Here is a 21,818-nt window from a genome sequence, read left to right as displayed (position 1 = left end):
TGCCAGCCACAGCCCCCTTCCCTCTTTCGTATTCTTCTTAACCTTGACCTTTGGCCTCACCTCTTTGGATTCCTCAAGGTTACAAGACTGCTTTTGACCAAATTTTAAGGCAGGAGAGTAGGTAGGAGCCCCCAGGTTAGCAGGGAGTAGTAGTCACTCAGACTGGGACAGAGAAGTAGAGATATGTGAGTGGAGGGTGGGTAAATTCAGATGTCTATGGGGTCAGGTGTGTAGCCTAAACTAGAGAAATGTGATCTGGGGTATCTGAAAATGTTCCCTCTCTCTTACTGCTACTATCAGGAAAGTAATAGCACAGGGGCAACTGCTGCTTAGCTCCTGAATCAGGGAGACAATAGGGAGTAACAGGGACTGGGGTGGACTGGAAAACGTCTAAAGAGGGAGCCATCACTTGGCTCTGGTTGATTGCTGGCATGAAGCAGTGGGGACCTACTTTTCCAAGGGAAGTGGGAACTTAGATTTTTCTGAGACATCTACATTTCCTAGTTATGGTCAGCTGCTTCTGTTTTACAGCTGTAACAGTGACAGCATGCCACTGAGGGCCAGGTCAGTGCTCCTGCAGGCTAGATTCAGGATGCAAGCCATAGTGGGAAACCTTTGAATGAAGTGTTCTCTTTCAGGAGCTATTGGAGAGAAGTCTGCAGGATTTAACCCTGGGGATGAAAGAGGAAGGAGAAGGCTGGGAAAAGAGAAATCCAGGGGCCCAAAGACAAAGCAAAAATAGTCACACAAGGCAGTGATGGTGGTTCGCCATCTTGGATCTGTCTCGGGTGCCACCAAAGTGGCTCTTGTGTCATAGAGGGGAAGGTGGCCCAGACTGCCACAATGAACCATTGCCTACAGAAGTCACGGGCTCTGTTCCTTGCTCTAATGCCCAAGGCCCTCTCGTGCAAGAGTAAACAGAATTTGTTGGGTTTTTGTTGTTTTTTTTCTTCTCTTTGAGGCAGAATAATATAAGCAGCCATGACTTGTTTTTATCACTTGGGCCAGGACTCGAAAAAGGGCCAAGACAACCCGCAACTGCAGAGGCCAAATTCAGGGTCAGTTTTCTCTCCTCGAGTTAACATTAACCTGAAGGTAAACGGAGCCACTCCTCCTCGAGGGCTTGGTCAACAGGAGCCGTTGTGGAGGCCAGGGGAGGGGAGCTGGCCGTTTACTTGGCGGGAAGGGAGCAGCCCAAGGTCAAGATTTCATGTACCTTAGTCCTCTTGAACTTTGCCAAGAATGTACCTGTTCACTGAGCAAAACCTATCCACAAGGCCCATGTTTCATCCGTTAATTGCGCTGAGCATGGCGCCTTCTGCCCCAGCTCAGGTGTCACCTCCTGAGGACTTGGCTATAAGGGGCAGCCTTTTCAGCAGGAGAGAGGAAGAAGTGGCAGTCCTTGGCCACTTAATAACTCTGCACTCCCTCTTGGTGTGGTTACGAGCGTTCAGTGTGATGGTGCATGTGACAATTCTTTGGAAAACCTTAAGAATTGTACCCATGTAAAGGCTTATTATTAAATTATTCATGGGTAGCCTCCATATTAGAGCCTCTCCCCTCTCAGTTTTGGTTTGGGAAAGAAGCAGAGAGAGATGGAAGGATGTAGTAATGTTAAAAACATGGCCGGAAGGTATAAAAGTTGTCTAGAGTTAGCAAGGTTGTGTGTACCCAGGGCAGGTACACACAAGAGATCTTGTGATAGGGGAGCCTGCTGTAGTTGCATATGGCTGGTGGTAGTCCAAACTGTTGGAATCACTCTGGGATATAACATGGTGACATCCATCCATCCATCCATCCGTCCATCCATCAGAGGCTACATAATTTTCATATTCATTAACTTCGTAAAAGCTTTTCTATACATGAAAGTGTGCATTTTAGAGCTGTTTATGTAATAGCAAAAACGGGAGCAACTTACATGGCCATCAGTAGGGCAAGGGTTGGTTAAATTCAGCTATGTTCCTTCAGTGGGATGATATTACACAGTCATTAAAAACTAGACTAGGGGAGGGTATAGCTCAAGTGGCAGAGTTCATGCTTAGCATGCACGAGGTCCTGGGTTCAATCCCCAGTACTTCCTCTAGTAAATAAGTAAGCCTAGTTACCTCCCCCCACCAAAAAAATAAAAATAACTCCCCCAAACTAGAGATACATCAACTTTGTCATAACCAAAGGGATGGATATGGTATGATCGTAAGTGGGCAAAAAGCAGATACAAAATTGTTTATATATTAGGGTTACAATTATATAAGAATAATCATGCTTAGAAGTTTAGAATAAAAAAGAATATACAAAAGGGCCAAAGTTGCATTGTTAGGGTAGAAAATTTTCTGAGCTTCCTTTAATGCTATATATATAAAATAATAATAAATCAGAATAAGTTGTAATAAAGACGTTATTAATATCTTTTTGAAAAGCCAAAGAGTTTATGAAGGAAGAACAGGGTAAGAATCAAGAGGACTCTGGGCATCAGAAGAGAGGGATTGAAACAGTGAGGAGGTCAGCGGGGTTGGGGAGGTGAGGAGAGGAGGGGAGAGGACTAGAAATTTGGCTTTGTGGTCATAGAAGCTTTGGTTGTGAAGAGGATATGAATCAGTTAATTGAGCCTGGGCAGTTCTGGGTCCGCAAAGGCAGACTAAGCACATTCCTAAGGATTAGTGAAGCAGGAGCAGCAAGAACTATGTACAAAATTTGATATTTGAAATTTTAAGCAAACATCAAAGAAGTCATCGCTGGGGTTGGGAGATGAGAACTTTGCTGGACTTCCTTAGACATGTTTTATGATTTGGTCTTGCTTTTATTTTGAGTTGGATAGATAGGGAGACACTGTAGACTTTTCTGTGGTTGAGGTCTCTGAAGGTCTGCATCTGGCCCTGGGCTCGAATCTTGTTCCATTAGCTAAGAGTCAGTCCTGCACTCCTGAGTGCCAGCTGTGCCAGGAGATTGCGTGCGAGAGGTTTAGTGCAGTGCCCAAATAGTTAACAGACCTCCCAAAGCACCTCATCTGCATCCACCGGGACTAACTCCCTCAGCTGGGGAGGCTTAGGGCTTGGTCCTGAGGCTGTCTCCAGACACTCACTCACTTTAATAATACGATTGTTTACCAGGTGGTGCCACGCACAGATAGCATCTCAGCTTGCTCCTGAAAACCCCAGGAGGGAAAAACCAAGGCCAGAGTTGGCTGAGTGAGTCCCCAAGGTCATAGTCATGGCAGAAGATGGCGTTAGTTCCCTGCTAGAGCTTGCACCAACTGTGGAGGTGGGGTGGCATTTTATATACTGCAACCTGTTGTCTGGTCTCTGAGTGCTGGTCCACCACCCACATGAGCAAGGGAGGGGGTCCCCCTGCAGGTGGATCCAAGTAACTGCCGCTCTGTCTGCCCTTTCTCCAGGGGGGGCCAATATTTCCCCAGAGCCTCCTCCCAGGCAGGGGAGATGCTCCAGTGCCTGCCTTTGGAAGGAGAGGAAGGGACAGACTCAGAAGAGAGGGAGGATAGTTCCACAGAAGATTCGAAAGACATCGTCACCCTGGCTTTTTTGAGCGAGAACTCTGGGGCGCAAAAGGGTCTTCAGAATGCCCAGCAGCAAGGCAAGAAGAGGAAAAAAAAGAGGTTAGGATTGAAAGATGGGGAATAGATATCCGTGTTGGTAAGAGCAGGAGGGGCCTGGAAGGGAGGGGTCTCATCTGCTAAGGAGTGGGTCAAGGAGAAACTGGGTGCGGAATCGCTTTCGGTTCATGTCAAAAGAACCCACTTTTGATAATCTGTTTATAGACTCAAATAATGGTGTGTGTAATCTAAAACCACGCCTTGTCCTAATCATTCTATTTGTGTTCAGATTGCCTTTTTTCCCCTTTCTTTTATTTAGTTAATGGAAGTGCTGGGGATTGAACCCAGGACCTTATGCCTGCAAAGCACGTACTCAACCACTGAGTTGTGCCCTCCCCTCCAGAGTACCTTTTAGGAAATTGTGTGGGGAGAGATGATTTCCTTGTTTTAAGAAAGTCCTTATCGTCCTGGGAATTTAGGTCACTTTTAAAATGTAACAGAACCACACTGACTTCTTAGGCTCTGACTGCAGCTTTGGTATTCCAGTTCCCATTTAACATTTTGCCATACCTGTTCCATTCTGGGGGAAAATGAATTGCTACTCAGACTGACTGATGTCTGAAAATTCATCTGCTTTCTAACTCACAGCTTCCCTTACTGGGTGGGGCAAGATGTGGGAGACAATTAAGTATTTTGACCAAAAAGATTTTCACTTCTGGTTCCTGATGGGTCGCTGGAATAAATGTTTTGAAGAGGTGATGGTGTTAACATGAAGCTCCAAGCAAAGTCAGCTGCAATCATAATACAGAATTTCTAGCTCACGGGCAGAGTAGTAGTACTCTGAACCCACGTTTTCTGCTGCTCTGCAACCCTTGGGACGTGTGTCCTCAGTAACGGGGATGATCACACCGGGCTTAGTGTGGCCGCTTAGGTTTCATGCAGTGCCCCGTGGGACAGGATGTTTCTGCGTGCAGTCCCTTGTCCTGGCAAGTGTGTCTGCCTCTGTCTTGGTGCTTTCCCTTTCCTCTTTTCCAGATGATTGGTGATCAATCTAACCAGCTGCCGATATGAGAGCGGTGAGCATCTGCATCCACAGGATCCACCAGGGGGACCCACCAGATTCCCCGAAAGGGTTGGGAAGGATGACTCACGCATTCTTGAAGATGGAAAGGGGTGTCTCCAAATCCTGTTCTTTGCTACTCGCAGCTCAGTTAACTATTTGGGGAAGTTGGGAATCTCATTCCAAGAAAAAAATGGGTTTTAACCATGGCGGTGTGTACTTCAGCTATCTATAGTTCTTGTCTATGGTTGCTTGGGGATCTGATTGCAGAGAAGGCTGCAATCAATGGCTCTTGTTTAGAGCACAAGTTACAGACTGGCAGTCTGTGGGCTGCCGATGACCTGCAGAACTACTCTGACTGCAGAGCAGAGCGCTGTTACTTGCATTTTGAATTTGGGTGCTTTGGTTCGAATTTGGATGGTTCTGACTCTTCTGGTTACGGCGGGCACTTCTCTTCCAGGCCCTTGAAGGCATTTGAGTTTGTGTAGGAGTCAGTTCCCAGTTATTAACACTAACAGGGGCAGGGGAACAAGGATGTGGTAGCAAGTCTGTGGTTTTGAAATACGTTGTGTAATTTTTTTGGTGTCAATTTACCTAATTAAACTTGGCTCTGGCTGCTGTTAAGGATTAGCTTTATATTCCCTGAACCTTCAGTGCGAGTGTTTGGAGGGAAGCCAGAGGCCTACTTCCTGGCAAAGGCGGGTAAAACGTTCGCCCCAGGGAGCTTTCCGTGGAGATCACTGGCAGCAGGTTGTGTTCTCCAGCAGCTTCCCACTCTGTGTCCCCTTCCTGGTGATGGTGTGTCCAGACAGGGCAAGGTGGCTTCCAGTCCCCAGGAGCCCAGTTTGGCTTCATTATACAGTCTAGGAGCACCTGCAAATGTCACTTCCCCACCTCACGCCCCTCCCCCACTTCCTGGCTAACAGGGGTTTCTTTCTCCAACTCCGTGGCAGTGCGAAGGGCCGCCCAACAGTATGGCCTCCGAGAGGGAGGGGAGAGTGGCGACTGGACTCTCTACTGGACTGACTATTCGGTGTCACTGGAACGGGTGATGGAAATGAAAAGTTACCAGGTATCTGGGTCAGAGCTGGTCCTCGGTGGGGTCTCACTCATGACTGCCCCCCAGAGGGATCTCAGGGGTACTCCTGTGTGCCCCCTCGCTCACGAATTCCTGCTTCCTTTGCAGAAAATCAATCACTTTCCAGGGATGAGTGAAATCTGTCGCAAGGACTTGCTGGCCAGGAATATGGGCCGCATGTTAAAGATGTTCCCTAAAGATTTCCACTTTTTCCCCAGGACCTGGTGTCTTCCTGCTGAGTGAGTGCCCACCTGCGCTCCCTTCTCCACTCCCCACCCTTGATTTACATTTCCCTCCTGTCTCTGATTCCCTGTTACTGCTTTCCCTTCCCATAGGATCTCCCATCTCTCTCTCTTCAGGAAGAGAAGGATAAAGGGAGTGTCCAAGGTTGAGAAAACACAAGGCTCTGCCTATAAAATTAGATGACATTTAGGGGCTGGGTACCTTGGAGCCTGTGCCTGCAGTTGGGGTGAGACTTGGTTCTGACCTTGAAAGCTGTTGATTTTGAACTTGCTCCAACCTTTTCACTGTGCAGTTTCTGAATTTGTAAGGCCCGCGAGCACTTCAGAGGGAGTGAGGTCATGGTTAGTGTCCAGGTTAAGAACAGGGAGGGACACCTGACCTCTGCCCCATAGCCAGTGCTGTGGGTGGCAGCCGGCCTTTCCCCAGCTCTGGTCTCACTCTGTCCATCTGGAAACTGGACGGCCATTCCTGGTACATAAAATACTCTGAACCACACCACCAAGAAACAAGAGAAATGTGAGAAAGTGTGAGCAGGGCCTGGTTACGGTCTGGTGTTTGAGACGAAGGGAGCAGGAGAGAAGCATTGCCATGCTTCAGAATTGTACTCATAACAGCAAGTTCATACTGTGTAGCACAGGGAACTATATTCAATATCTCGTAGTAACTTATGGTGAAAAAGAATATGAAAATGAATATACGTATGTTCCTATATGACTGAGGCATTATATGCTGTACACCAGAAATTGACAAAACATTGTAAATTGACTATACTTGAATAAAAATATATTTAAAAAATTACAAAATAAATACAGAAAAAAAATTTTTAATTGAGCATCTACCATTGCCCTGAAAAAATGGCTGATATACCACTAAATGTTTTAAGTTTAAATAAAGGAAAATTAAAACATTTAAAAAAAGAAAAAGAATTGTACTCACGTGGCAAGGGCCCCCCGGGAATCTCACTCTCCCCTCTCCACCCAGTGCGTTCCCAAACCAAGAGCTCTGGGATTCCCAGCCTTTCTAGCTTGTCTGGAACAACTCTCAGGACTTAGTAGTATCTTAAAAGGAAGTGTGTTTGCCATCAGGTCGACAGGCACCTCCAGATTTCATGGTCACCAAGGAGCATTGCAGTTAAGCGACTTCTCCTGTGGGTCACAAGGCTCCTTTGAGTTAAAATGCAAAACAAGAAGTAGAACCAGACTGAGATTTGTAATCCATTACTTTGGTTTCCTTCTTCCTTCTGAGTAGACTTTTTTGCCAAGTGTGTTCAAAGGTTGTATTTGCCATCTCACACTGTAGCTGGAGTGGAGGTGTTACAGAGGAAAGGCTGAGACCCAGAGCCGGGGAAGAGGTTGATTGATTCAGGCCCATCATTTGCCGGGGCTTGAGTCAGATTCAGAACCCCACATCCCTATCCGCAAACTCAGAAGGTCAAACCACTCGAATCACGGCTCCCTTAATGGCGTGTGTGACATGTACCAGCACCTGGGCTGCACCACGTCATATATGAGATAGGTGTCATTATCTTCATTGTGTAGATGATGGAGTTGAGGCTTAGGGACTTCAGGTCCTTACAAAGGGCTACGCAGCTGGGGAGTGCTGTTGCCCAGGTTTAAATCCAGGCTTGAATTCCCTCCACTGCCCATCCTCTCTCCACCGCGTGTGCTTGACTGTCTCGCCTATTTCTGGGTGTCTATCAACTCTGTGGCTTATGTCACATTTTTAAAATAAAGAGCTAGCTTTCATGTTCACTAATCCCCAGCTAAAGGTGTGTCTCATTCCCTCCCTGCTCTGGTAGCTGGGGAGATTTGCAGAACTACAGCAGGTCAAGAAAAAACAAGACATACATCTGCAAGCCAGATTCGGGCTGCCAGGGGAGAGGCATATTCATCACCCAGACAGTGAAAGAAATCAAACCAGGGGAGGATATGATCTGTCAACTCTATATTTCAAAGGTACTGCCTTGTGGTGATTATTTATTTATCATCCACAGCCCCTGTAGCTCCCCTGGACCGATTGTGAAATGAGGGAAGGGAGGGCTGGGTGAGGGCGCAGCTGAGTCCTGTCTCCTGCCTTGGACTTTGTCAGACCTGGCCCTCTGACCAGGGCTGTGATGAGTACCTGGGCCGGGGCACCCCTGCCCTTGTAGCCTTGTCAGGGGGTCTGGCCCTGCCAGGCTGGCTCTTTGCCTCTAACAGATGGCAGCTGGGAGAGCACCTTTGGTCTGTGGACGCCCTACCTTGCTTGGGAGAGGGGATGGCCCTTGAGAGACGATGGCAAACAGCTTTCCTCCACGGCCAGGGGTATAGCCCACTGCAGGGAGGGGACCCTCCAGAAGGTGCATGGGAGGGAGGCCTGGCCGGCACTGGGGTCAGGGTTGCAGCTGCAGGGAGAACTCTGGCAGAAGCGTGACAGTAGCACAGCCATGGGTGGTGACAGCATGACCTTCATCATAGGACTTTTTTTTTAATTTAATTTATTTTTTGTGGGGGGAGTAATTAGGTCTATTTATTTTTAGAGGAGGGGCTGGGGATTGAGCCCAGGACCTTGTGCATGCTAAGTATGCACTCTACCACTTGAGCTATACCCTCCCCTTATCACTGGACTTTTTCATGTGATTTTGTTTCGTTGCCAGGAGAGCTCTTGGAGGTGGTTACTCATGCCATTTGACAGATCAGGAAACTGAGTCCCAGTGTGGTTTAGTGACTTTCGCAAGGTCACATAGTGGGTCATGGAGCCCAAATCCCCTTGTCCCCCTCCCCGACCCTGGCCCAACCCACACTCGGTAACGCAGGCATCGTTGGAGCTGACTCCACCAAAACAAGATGGGGCGCTGAAGATCTGCAAGTCTGCGTGTCTCCTCTGACACTGTGTGACTTTCCTCTCTTCCCAGCCCTTTATCATTGATGGGTTCAAGTTTGACCTACGGATTTATGTGCTCATGACATCCTGTGACCCTCTCAGGATTTTTGCGTACAATGAAGGCCTGGCCCGCTTCGCCACCACCTTTTACTCCCATCCCTGCACAGACAACCTGGTGAGCTGAGGGACACACCACCTCCCCCGCCTCCCCTCGCTGATAAAAAAAATATCCTAGATAAATCTACATTCTCAAGGCATGGTGGCGATGCCTGTCATCTGCTGAATGTTCACTATGTGCCAGGTTGTTCTTTCATTTAGCCCTTCCAAGAGCCCTCAGGAATAGGGATTATCATCTCCATTTTACAGAGGAGGAAATTAAAATCCAGACGATTACAAGGGACTTGTCCATGGCCACAGAACTAGGAAGAGGGGAGCGTGGGACTGGTGGTCAGGTCTGCCTGACTGCAAAGCCACGATACTGCGATGCTTAAGGAAGGAAGGCGGTGGGCGAGCCCCCAGCTCTCCGCCCACCTCCCCCACCCCCACCTTAGGGCTCCTGAAGTCTCAGGAGGAGATGGAGTTTCTTATTCTCCAGGCGGTAGGATTCCCCTTCTTACTTCTTCTAATTATTCCGTCTTTTGCCAGTCTACGTAAGCCCCAAGACTTCACCTTTCTTTTCCGTCTCTTCAACCCCTGGGGGCTGGGGAGGGGCGCAGAGGGGAAGAGGGAGGCCTGCCCTTCCCCCTGACCCCACCGACTTGTGTCTCTTTCCCCAGAATGATATCTGCATGCACCTGACTAATTATTCCATTAATAAGCACAGTTCCAATTTCCTTCAAGATGGTCACTCTGGCAGCAAGAGGTAAGGAAGTGGCTTCACTTCTCTTTTCTTTCCCTGCCAGTCTCAGAGCTGCTCTCTGAGATTCTCCTCAGACCCATCAGTGTTTCCTTCCTTCCTTCACATGGTCTCAGAAAAATTTTCTTTGCCTCTGAATCCAGAACAGACTCCTTAGTCTCTGCCCTCTGGCCGTTAATCATTAAAAGAAGGCCCACATCATAAACCCTAGGAGGTTGGGAGGAGGAGAGATAAACGCGAATTGTTTCCCCAGCAGGACGGACACACACACACACACAAACATACTCTTTTTAAAATATTTTATTTTATTTTATTTTATTTTATTTTTATTGAGGGGGTGATTGGGTTTTTAAAAATTTATTTATCTTTCATGGATGTACTAGAGATTGAACCCAGGCCCTCGTGCATGCTAAGCACACACTCTACCCACTCAGTTATACCCTTCCCCACCACCAATATATACTCTTATTACAGTTGGCCCTTCTGACATTTCCAGACCAGCAGGTAATCATTGATTGCTGATCTGCCACTGGAGGAGGACCCACCTGTCAGTAGATCCTTGGCCTGTGGTTCCCTGGGGTGTTGCTCCAGCAGAGATTCTCAAATAATGTGTCACAGTGCCCTGGTGTGACATGACATGTGGCTGGCTGGCTGGAAGAAGGGGGAAAAAATGAGAGGAATGCATGAGTCTCTTCCCAAGTGGATCTTATATTCCCTTTATCGGCTATCCTGTCTCATTTGAGTCTCAAGGAAAAGGGGGACTGAAGAATGTGAAAGTGACCAGGCCAAAGTGGGAGGGCAAGGAAGGATTTATGGAGGCCTGTGTGTTGGGGCCCATGCTGGCACTTTGTGTGCATTTTTTGTTTTTATTGAATTTTCACAACACTGTGGCAGAGACATCGGTAGGCAACTATGAGTTAGATGCCATCTCCATTTTCCAGACGAGGAGACTGGGCCTCTGAGAGGTTAGATAAGTTGCCAAGGTCACACACTGTGAATGTTAGAGCTGGCTGAGAAGGTAGGTCCGTCAGAGCCCAAGGCGCATGCTCTCTCCCCCGCATCAGACTTCAAAGGATGGATAAACAGGCAATCTGTTTGGCTTCAGAGCATCAGAGAAGCACATGAAATTTCACGACTCCCTTGGTGGCAGAGTTCCAAGAAGCAAATGGAAAATCACTAGGTTAAACCTCCTGGGAGTGGACGTGTTGGGCTGGGAGGTGGTGATCGCGCCTTTTTGGAGGGCGCCGGACACCCGTCTCAACCGCAGCTCGCCCACCCCCTCTCCTCCCACCCGTGCTGCGGGCGCTGGCGGAGCCTCCTGCACTGCTGCACATGGAGCATCCCTGCTCAGTGCTCATGAGGCCCAGCTTCCGGTCCCAGCTCTGACTCTCCCCAGCCCAGTAAGCTTGAGCAAGTCCCTTCACCTCTCTCAGCCTCCAGTTCTTGGTCTGTAAGATGAGCGCGATGAGATGCCCTACCCTGACCACCTCACAGGGTCACTGAGACTCCAGTGGCCTATGGTTGCAGCGTGGACAGTGGTCACAGTTACTGTGATTTTTCCTTGGTCTAAGGGCATGTAATTTAAGGGCCTGCGTTTCCCTCCTCTTGTGAGAACGGACATCCCACCAACAGGCTTTGGGCCCTCAGGCTGTGTTGGTGTTATTCCGTGATGCCAGGACTGAGCTGAGCCTGGGGAGTATTGTTCTGCTGCCCTCATTCCCCCTCCCTCCTTCCTCTTTCTTCTCCTAGCCTCTCAGCCAGGCCTGGCCTCGCCATCCCTGCTCTGTGCTGCCTGCCTGAGCTCCAGGCCCATCTCTCCTCAGCTCTGCCTGGGCGTCTCCCGGTTGCTTCCAGCTCAGCCTTTCCCACTGTCATCTGTTCTCTCTCCTCACTTCCACCCCAAACGTCCCCCTCTCCGCCTTCTAACCTGCAGGAGGAGAGAGCTTGGTGTCATGTTGGATGGTTCCTTTTCCAGCAAGTCACTAAATCCTGAAGTTTCCTCCTTCAAATGTCCCTTCATCCCTTCCTTTCCACCAGCCCCGGACCCTGCTTCAGCCTCAGACTGGACAGCGGCATCAGCCTCCTTGCTTTTCTCCCTTGCTCCAGGCATCTCTGCCTGACCTCTCTGTACCTCCATGTTCTCACCTCGAAAATGACACAGGAAAATGAATACTGGCTGGCCAGCCTCCCAGATATGCCATCAGGACCTACTGAGATGATATGTATGAATGGGCTTGAAAAACAATCGCCCCCATCCAAGTGGGTGCTTTTATTATTGTGGATTCTATATACTTAGTACTTCCACTCTCAGCTAACCAGTGTGGTTCCCAGAGCATCAAGTTCAAATTCCTCTGCTCAATCTACTATGCTTTGACCAGACCCCATTTCCCACCATTATTGCTGCTACACCAATAGTCAGCATTTTATCTGTTGAGCACTTGCTATCTGCCAGGCACTACTCTGAGAAATTTATATACCTTAACTCATTTAATCCTTACAATGATGCTATAAAGTAGGCATGATTACAATCATCTTGATTTTGCATATTAGGAAACAGGTGGAAAAGGGTAAGTAACTTGCCCGAGGTCGCACAACTAGGAAGCGGTAGAGGTGAAATTAACTCCCGAGTCCGTGTCCTTAACCACTAGGTAACGCTGCTGTGCCACTCGCTCCATGGTGTTCCACCAGGACCCTCTTTTGTTCACATTCGACACCCAGGCCTGGCTCATTCCTGTCTCTCTGCCTTTGCTCAGCTCCAACCAAAAACATGGGGGAACATCCTTGAAGGCCCTTCTGTCTCACTAAGCTTCCGTGTTGCCTTCTCTGACCTAGGTTCTGGTCCAGCTACATAACCACTGCAGTGTGGGTGAAATCCATCTTCTCTGTGGGCCTGTTTCCTCACCTATCAGATGAGAGGATTGGCTTCCACCTCTCAGGACAAGCCTGTGGAATCTGAGTCTAACCACCCGCAGCAACCTTTTCATCTCTGGAGTCCCACCACCCTATGGTCACTATGAGCCGTAGCCCATAAGCGCTCTTTGTTTGATGCACCTGTTTGCCTTGTAGTCCTAATCGTACTTAAGTTGGTGCCCTGGACTTCTGGGTGCTTCCCATGTCACTGGGCAGAGTCCTTCTCTCCCTCCCTTTTGTTTTCACTTTTTCTCGTCTTCCTCTTCCCCATCTTTTGAGACAATCTGCTTCTCACACTGACTGCTCACCTACCCCTACATCCCCCCTCCCCAGCTTGAGTCCAACTGCACTCCCAGTAAATCCCCACCAGGCTGCAAACTTAAGTAGGAGCAGAGAAGAAGACAGAAAAACTAGAAACCTGGCAAGCCTCTGGAGCAGAGACTGGGTCCTCATCATTTTTCAGGGTACCTGGCACATAGCTGGTGGGTGAAATTGAAGTGGCTCACCTCTGGGCATTATGAAATTATACAATAATGTGTATTCATTGTGATGTGCTTGAGTCATCAAGAAGTGGTTATGTGATGATTCATAATGTCTGTTGTAAGAAGGCAGAGGCATGTATAATCTATTTTGGGAAAATTTATTTCCCAGTTTGGCAAATTAAACACATTTTTTTTTGCATTTAAATGGATTGGCTTCAAGCCATCTGGAAAATTCAGTATGTGCAACACTCCTTTCCCTGACAGGGGTAGGTAGAAAAGGTTTGGCTCGTGATTGAGTGGCCTGTCTGTTTATCTGTCTTTCTGTGAAAGCATCTTTGGTTGTTTCATATGTGTGCTGACTCCTCAAATGGTCTGTAGGACAAAGGTACTGGTTTCTTGGGATCCGCCAGTGCATGAATTTTACACGCACAGCAGGCCCTTAGCAAATGTACACTGGCTCCATTGACTGGGATCCCAGGAGTACTTTGAACCGCCTGAGTGAGCCATGATTCTGGTCTTCTCATTCTTCTCTTTGCTCTTCATTCCCCTGCATTGCCCATATTTCCTCCTCCAATATTTCCACTTTCCACTTGGGCTCTCAGTGCATGCGTGTGTGCACGGGAGCAGGTGGCTGTCTGTCCCTGCCATTGCCTCTTGGACCTGTCAGATTTGCCCCGTCTCTGTACTGCCCAGCCCAGAGCTGACTGGTGTGCATTCCTTCAGATGTTTCCTCACGAACCTCCCCACGTGGGGTAGATATCCTCCGATCGCTGTGACAGGGTGACCAGCCATCTTGGTTTGCCTGCGACTGAGGGGTTTCCTGGGATATGAGACTTCCAGTTCTAAACTCAGACTGTCTGGTTGGCCTGGGACATGTGGTAACTCTCTCTGGAAATGCCCTGAGGTTGCCTTTTCCCTACAGGCAGCCCTAAAACAAAATCGCTGTGTCTTTAGCGTCCCCAGGATCCCCTCAGATGGCTGAGGTGGAAACCAGATATCCATGTTCTTAAAGGCTCCTTATGTGTTTCTGATGAACACCAAAGGCCGAGAAACCATTGCCACCAAAGCAAGATCATGATGTAGGATGTTGTTTTTTAATTATTTAATTGATTATTTGGGGGGAGAGGTAATTTGGTTTATTTATTTATTTTTAAAGAAGGTAGTGGGGATTGAACCCAGGACCTCCTGCATGCTAAGCATGCGCTCTACCGCTTGAGCTACACCTTCCCTCTGTTTTTCAGCTTTTGAATTCATCCATCCAGGAGACCCAATCCTTGCCCCAGCCCCCGGGTGTTTTCTGGGTCACAGTGAAAGTGTATTCCCATATCATGATAACTGCCCACTCCAGGCCTGTGGAGGTTTGAGGCATGTAGCCCTGTGGCTCCTGCAGGACCCTCCTGAGCTGACACAGCCCTGGGATCACCCTGGCTCCTGGGTGTTCCTCCCCACTGGCTTCAGAGGCTTATCTCCTCCAGAAGTTTCTGGTTTCCTGCATGCCATGGCCTTAGATGACCAGAGGTCGGCTGCCCTGCCTCATGGCTCATGGTTCCCTTCCAGGAAGCTCTCCACCTTCAACGCGTACATGCAGAGCCACGGCTACAATGTGGAGCAGATATGGAGGGATATCGAGGACGTCATCGTCAAGACCATCATCTCAGCCCACCCCGTCATCAAGCATAACTACCACACCTGCTTCCCCAGCCACACGCTCAACAGTGCCTGCTTTGAAATCCTGGGCTTCGACATTTTGTTGGATCACAAACTCAAGCCCTGGCTGCTGGAGGTAGGGAGGTTGGGGCGAGGGGTGAAACTGGCCCCTGTCACTGCGGTCTCGGCCAGTCGGGGCCGTCCCTCCGCCCTCCTGGCTCAGCTAGGTTGGTAATCCACTTCAACAGCCATCGCCTGCCGCGGTGTTGCTGCCTGGGGCTTCTCCCTTCGCTGAAAAGTGGCCACCAGAGGGAGGTAGACGGCCGGGAATTCGAGAATTCCTGGCGCCTTCTGGAGGTCCACCCAGACTCGGAAGCTCTGCTCTCAGGCACAGAGTAATTCTGAAGACAGCTCTATCTTTTATAGCAGGAGTTGTTCTTCACCAAAACTGGGTGGAGGATGTTCGTGATCAGGTGGGAACTGCAGGTCTGGCTTTCAGGGGCCTGGACCACTCAGTTCCGAGCAGCAACAGAGAGCAGCCCAGTGTCTGTGGGCACGGGGACGTGAATTTCCTGCCTCCCCCAGACCCGTGGGGTGGTGGGAAGAAGAGGAATAGAAACTTCTGGGTGGCCACCTCTCTTCCTGATTGGACCATTCAGTACACACACAGGAGCGGGGATGGGGATGGGGCTGAGGTGCACATCTGAGGAGCTCGTGACAGCTGCCAGTGACACAGAGTCAGCCCTCAGAGCGGAGGACCCGGAATTATAGACCAGAGTCCCGGGGCCCTGCCTTTCCTCCATTCCCAGCCCTTGTTACCCAGTGTGGGTGGGCAGGAGTGTATGGCTGTTTGGAGCTCTTACCCAAAGAGTAGAATAAGCCACTGGGAGCAAGCCTTCCGAAACTTCTAGAAATCTTCATATGTCACATAGAGCCTGTGAACAATACAGACTCTTCTGTGAGCAGGAATGCCTCCCCTCCCTCCTCCGGCCTGTCTCCCCTCCTCCCCCTTTGGGATCCTGAATGCATCGCTCCTTTCCCCTCCCTCCCTCCCAGCCGGGCCCTTTGGACTGTCTCCTTCCATCTGCTCTCTGGGATGCCCAGTGCATGTGAGGGGGCACACGGACACCAGATGGAGGGGAAACCAAGGGCAAACCCCCCACCCCGTGCTTCTCAGGAAGATAAGACTGAAATAAAAGCTAGTTAAATTGGAGGGGCTTCCGCTTTCTCCTTTCTTCACCGTGGCTCTAGTTCAGACCGTCTCTTCCTCTTCCTTCGCTCATCGTGGTAGCCAGGGCCCCAAGGTGGGCGTGGGTGGCTTCCCGGAGGGGGCATTTTGCCTCACTCCCTGCTTCCACCCTGGCCGGCCAGCCCCAGCTGCCGTCTTGCCCTCACAGGTCAACCACTCTCCGAGCTTCTCCACTGACTCCTGGTTGGATAAAGAGGTAAAGGACAGTCTGCTGTATGACACGCTGGTCCTGATCAACCTGAGAAGCTGTGACAAAAAGAAAGTCTTGGAGGAGGAGAGGCAACGGGGGCGGTTCCTGCAGCAGTGTCGTTCGCGGGAGACCAGGTACAGTAGTGGGTCAGTCCTAACAGAGGATAATCCGATTTGGAAATGAATTTATATTTGCAGGACGTGGCAGTTGGACAAGTTTTACTGTGAAAATTCCTTGGTTCTTAACAATAGATTTATTTATTGACATAAGTATATGTGATGGATGTGAGCTGATTAATATCACATGAAGATTCAGGGATTACCAACACAAAAAGTAAAACCATTCCTTTATCTTTACAAAAAGGAAGATTTGCCCATCTTCCCCATGTCACTGTGTTGGTGGGAGCCCTGCTCCCAGCTGGGTAGCATTTGCCTTTTAACAGGGGTCTTCCTCCACAGGGCAATTGCCTCTGAAGACTCGGAGCCTGGTCCAGGAGATCCCTTTGTTGCATTTCAGATCCCACTGCGGCCCCTGCCCCTGAGGAGGGCAGGGGCCGCAGTGATCCTTTGGGATCAAAGTGATCCTTTGAGACTGAGCTTCTGGAACTGGGGCAGTGACATCTCTGTTTGGATGACACTGTTTCTCAGCGTGTTCTCATGGGCACCGTCTTCCCTGTACAGGGTGTGGAGGTGGTAGGTAGCATGGGGTGTTGTATGGTCCTGTTTTTGGAGCTAAGGAGACCAAGACTCCAAAAGGGGAACTGCCTCGTACTGGTCACCTCGCTGGTAAGCAGCGAGTCTGGACCCAGAGCTCGGTGGATGGGCCACCTGGGGTTCCAGGACACTGTCCATTAAACTCCTGAGAAGGAGACAGCTCAGAAGTGGCCAGGACCCTCCTCTGAATCAGTCTCCTCATCGTGACTTGGCTCTGGACGGCTCAGTGGCTCTTGATTTCCTTGCTGTAAAGGGAGCTTAAGGTTTCTCCCTCCCTGACCTCCCCTGGGGGCTGTGAGGAAGAATGAGATCATCACAGCTCATAAAAGCTCATTAAGCTCATCCAAGAAGCCCTCAAATTTAGCTAAACACTAGCTGCTGTTCTCCAGAGAAGGGTAACGGGGGCTGTGATTGGAAAGGTGGCGAAAGTCTGCCTCGTCAGGACCAAGGCAAGCGGGAGATGGAGTTTACTTGTAACGAGAGGGAATTTGGTGAGCTGTCAGGAAGACGGTTCTAACCAGCTCTTAATGCATTATGACACTGGCTGTCCCGGGAGGGCTAGAATCTCCTTTCAGGGAAACGTTCGTGCATTTGCTTGGGAAATGCTGACTGACCTCTGTTGTGTGCAAGGCCTCTGTCTGGCTCAAGACAACATCCTGCCCGGCCACGTCCTTTCCAAGTTTGGTCCCAAGAAAACCTAACTGCAGCCCTGTGTTCTGCTTCCCAACAGGATGGAGGAAGTCAAGGGTTTTCAGGCCGTGCGTCTAGAGAAAACTGAGAAGTATGAGATGGAAAACTGTGGAGGGTTCCGCCTGATTTATCCCAGCGTGAACTCACAGAAGTACGAGAAGTTTTTCCAGGACAACAACTCCCTCTTCCAGAACACTGTCACCTCCAGGGCTCGGGAGGTGTACGCGCGGTAGGAAGGCTCCTGGAGTGAGGGGCCAGGGCTCCGGGGGAAGAGGGGACTGTGCTGGACCTGCTGGGGAATTGTTAAGTAGATATGTGGATGTTTCTAGAAACTCACCCCTGAAACAGGCACCCCCACCCCACTCCAGAATGTCCAGCCCCTCAGAGCTCCCTCCTGGATTCATGTAGGTGTCAAATCTATGGCGTGGAAGGGCCTCATCCCATCCAGTCCAGTCCCCACGTGCCACATCATTTTGTGGGAGGGGGGGTCAGAGCAGAAAAAGGGTCATGTAGCAGATAATGACAGAAGAGGGACTGGAACCCAGATTCCCAGCTCATGTGACTGAGTTATTTCCATCCCATCACTGACCAGAGAGGCCCAGCATATGAAGGGGTCCACAGGAGCCCCTGACTTAAGCATCCTCCTCAGACCCTGTTCCCAGCACCTGCCAGCTGTGGGATCTGGCCTCCTGGGAAGTGGGGAGAGAGATGGGGTGTGGCAGAGTGGGGTGGAGGCCCCCACCACACATCTCTCCTTGGTGCTTGTCCCAGACTGGGAACGGTGTGGTGGAGGGAAGAGTCTCTTCTCTGCCTCCTGCTCTGGGACCCTCAATCATTTGTGCACACTGGACACACTGGGGCAGGGAAGATGGAGCACTCCCCTCCTTTGCCCAGTCTTGTCCAGCCCTCAAGGAGAGTGTCCGCATTCACAGCCCATCCCTAACCTGCATGACACTCATGTTCCTCAATGGGCAGGCAGCTGATCCAGGAGCTGAGGCTAAAACAGGAGAAGAAATCCTTCCAAACGAAGGAGAAGAAGGTAGAGATGCAGGGGGAATCAGCAGGCGAGCAAGGGAGAGGCAAGAGCATGCGGAGCTGGGGACAGAAACAACGGCAGAAATGCAAGCCCGCCACCACTCACACCTTCAAACAAGTAAACGTGGATGGGAGGGGAGCACGCATGTCCAGCACCCTTCCCCAGCTGGGGCCAGTCCAGAGTGGAGTGCTGAGGAGACCACTCCTCAGAGCCCAGACACACTGAAGGAATGGGGCCACATGGAGGGCTGGGACGCGGGAGGGGAGCCCGGAAGTTACAAGGAGCATGGCATCCTTCAGACAACCCCTCCATCCAGGCCAAGAAGACTCTCACTGGCCCATCCTTCTTCCTCCAGTAGGAGTAAAAGCAGCTGGGAGGCTGAGCACGATCCCCATGTAGGGAGCAGGCTCTGGACCAGCCGTACTCATGGTCCCCAACTCCAGTTTGGGTTGGATGCTCCCCTCCAGCAGGCCAGGGGCACAGCTGAGAGAGGAAGCCATAGGGAAAACTTCTGGGAGGCGGGACCTCAGAACATGACACGGGTGATGGAACACAGCTGGGTCCTTCCGGTCCGCTCTCTGCTCAAAGTGGGGACCAGCCCCCAGATGGGGGGCCAGCTGTCCAGTTGTCCTATGATCTGAATCTTTGGAGTCCCCCTTCTCTGCCTACCTCTCTCTTCCGGCTCCGTGGAAGGATTCGGTTGATTTTTCAGTCTGTCTCCTTTTTCTCAAAGTCTTACTTGAAGGGACAGGATTGGGCCAGTTTCTTTTCTTTTCTTTTTTCTTTCCTTTTTCTTTTTAAAATAACTTTCTTAGGGTCACAAACCCTTTGAGAATCTGATAATAGCTATAGAATCTCTTGCCATAAAGTATACAAAGATACAATTTAAAAACTGCAATTTTAAATGGTTTGAAGGCCCCATGAAGCCGTCCAGGAGCCCTCTAGGGGTCCTTGAACCCCCCGGTTAAGAGCCCCCCCCCATTGGAGAGATTTTGATTCTGAATGCTTCCCTCTCCTCATCTCCTTTGCACCTTCTCTTGGGTGCAGATGAATCTGGAAGTGGACAGAGCTGGGTTCCCATGGGCTGTGTGTTTGGTTCCCTCCTTCCTAGTACGTCCAGCCATTGACATTGGTGTTCTGCGCACCTGATTTGCTCTCGAGTGTTAGAGACGCAAAGAAAAGTGAGCCAGACAGCAGCCTCGACCAAGAGGCCCCCAAGAAGGAGGCTGGCCCTGCTCCTGCTAGGCCTTACAGCTCAGTACCTGCCTTGAGGAATTCAAGCCTTCTTGACTGCTCCAGGCCAGAGCTCAATAAAGCCACCTCCGGAATCAAGGAAGCCAAGTCGGCCTCTGCGGTGGACACAATCGCCAGCCCTGTGGTGAGTGGAGCAGCCTGCCTCCCCTGAGGACCGAGCTTGGGAGGCAGCAGTAGGAGTCTTCTTTCTGGTCGCTTCTCTGCCCCTGACCTGCTGTGGGCCTTTGAATAAGCGCTTAACCTCTCTGGGCCTCAATTTTGCCACTTGTGGAGCCCAAGTTGTGGAATGGCATACCTGTAAATTACCATAAACTTGGTGGCTTAAAATACAAATTTATTCTTTCACAGTTCTGGAGGCTAGAGGTGGGCAGGGCTACGCTCCATAAGACGTCTCTCTAGAAAGGATCTTTCTTTGCTTCTTGCTAGACTCCAGTGGGTGCTGGCAGTCCTTGGCATCCCTTGGCTTGTGGCAGCGTGACTCCAATCTCTGCCTCTGTCAGCACATGGACTTCTTCCTTGTGCTTCTCCTCTGTGTGTCTTCACACGGCTTTATAAGGACACCAGTCACTGGATTTAGTGCTCACCCTAAACCGATGTGAGCATATTTTGTCTGGAGATCTACAAAGATCCTATTTCCAAATAAGGTCACATTCTGAGGTTGTGGGTGTACATGAATTGTGGGTTGGGGGGCATTGCTGAACCCAGTACATCACCTAATCTGTGTTTCTCAAATTCCATTGATATATGGACACCTTTTTAAAAAATCTATTTTTTTATTGAAGTATAGTCAATTTACAATGTTGTATTAATTTCTGGTGCACAGCGTAGTGATTCATTTATACATACATATATTCCTTTTCATATTCTTTCTCATTATAGGCCATTACAAGGTATTGAATATAGTTCCCTGTGCTATGTAGTAGGACCTTGTTGTTTAACGGACACCTTTTGAAGGAAAGGAAATCTTTCAAATTCCAATTGTAGACTTACATTATTTTTATAAATATTTACAAGCATAAAACCAGATATGAAATCTTTATACCTATAGCTCTTATGGAACTATAAAACAAAAGCAAATAAATAGCACCAATAAAATTCGCACAAAAATTTTAATTTGACAGTTGATTTTCTGTTTTTGTAGAAATGAAATTGCCACGTGAACGTGGTACTGACAGCACAGATTTTTTTGTATTCATCATACTTAGGCCCTCCTAAGTATGAACTATGTGATAATTCTATTGTAATTACTGGGAAAACTTCTGCATTGTCAGGCCTTTGCTTATTCCAAGTACAGAATAAAGTAGTGCAATGTTTTCCAAATTTCTAACCTCAGACCATAGTAGAAATCCATTTTATTTCACTGTCCATCACATACACACACAACAGGAAAAAAGTTTCTAAAACAATGCTTAGACATGCTACAGATAGTGACTCATTCTATTCTTTTAAAAATACCAGTTACAAACCACTGAATTAATTTCTTGACCTACTAGTAGGTTTGCAACCTGTAGTTTGATAAACACCTTTAAGCGTGTTTGCTTCATCACATTTGGATTTGGCAATGGATTTTTTTGGATAGGACACCAAAAGCACAGGCAACAAATGCAAAAATGGACAAGTGGGACTACATCCAACTGAAACAATCGACAAAATGAAAAGGCAACCTGTGGAATGAGAGAAAATATTTGCAAACCATATATCTGATAAGGGCTTAATGTCCAGAACAGGGAAAGAACTCTTACGACTCGTGACAACAACGAAACCAAATAAGGCGACTGACAAATGGGCAAAGGCTTAAATAGACATTTCTCCAAAGTGAAATTAGCCAGTCACGCAAAGGCAAATAGTACGTGATTTCACCTGCATGAGGCATTTAGAGTAGTCAAAGTCTCAGGAACAAAAAGCAGGATGGCAGTTGCCAGGGGCTGTGGGGAGGCAAAAAAAGGGATGTTTAATGGGTGCAGAGTTTCAGTTTTGCAGGTTAAAAAGATTCTAGAGATC

At 49.2% G+C, this 21,818-nt stretch overlaps 1 protein-coding gene and 1 long non-coding RNA gene across 9 annotated transcripts in view; one reads left to right on the top strand and one right to left on the bottom strand.

Moving 5' to 3' along the window:
- TTLL6 (tubulin tyrosine ligase like 6) overlaps window positions 1-21,818 on the top strand; it is a 38,554-nt gene that overhangs the window by 3,512 nt on the left and 13,224 nt on the right. For 5 of the 7 annotated variants that reach the window (XR_012059632.1, XM_072938878.1, XM_072938874.1 and 2 more), the window contains exons 1-11: window positions 4,583-4,623; window positions 5,561-5,679; window positions 5,794-5,924; window positions 7,727-7,883; window positions 8,822-8,965; window positions 9,567-9,652; window positions 14,596-14,821; window positions 16,083-16,258; window positions 17,568-17,756; window positions 18,503-18,680; window positions 19,675-19,941. Coding sequence is in view for 6 of the 7 variants with exons in the window: in XM_072938878.1 (XP_072794979.1) it covers window positions 5,659-5,679; window positions 5,794-5,924; window positions 7,727-7,883; window positions 8,822-8,965; window positions 9,567-9,652; window positions 14,596-14,821; window positions 16,083-16,258; window positions 17,568-17,756; window positions 18,503-18,680; window positions 19,675-19,941 (1,575 nt within the window). In the remaining variant the exon portion in view is untranslated. Of the gene's footprint in view, window positions 1-4,533; window positions 4,624-5,560; window positions 5,680-5,793; window positions 5,925-7,726; window positions 7,884-8,821; window positions 8,966-9,566; window positions 9,653-14,595; window positions 14,822-16,082; window positions 16,259-17,567; window positions 17,757-18,502; window positions 18,681-19,674; window positions 19,942-21,818 lie in introns of those variants that run through there. The other 2 variants (XM_072938876.1, XM_072938877.1) reach the window with 2 other exon arrangements.
- On the bottom strand, window positions 10,472-13,054 carry LOC140686306 (uncharacterized). 2 transcript variants are annotated; one of them, XR_012060027.1, is made up of 3 exons: window positions 12,975-13,054; window positions 11,574-11,853; window positions 10,472-10,785 (listed from the first exon to the last, which is right to left on the bottom strand). It is a non-coding gene; the product is annotated as an uncharacterized lncRNA (long non-coding RNA). The 2 variants fall into 2 exon arrangements; XR_012060028.1 differs by having other exon boundaries at window positions 11,792-11,853.

This window comes from Vicugna pacos, chromosome 16, assembly GCF_048564905.1.
Source record: "Vicugna pacos chromosome 16, VicPac4, whole genome shotgun sequence".
Lineage (NCBI taxonomy): Eukaryota > Metazoa > Chordata > Mammalia > Artiodactyla > Camelidae > Vicugna > Vicugna pacos.
This window is presented reverse-complemented; position numbering and strand designations above follow the sequence as displayed.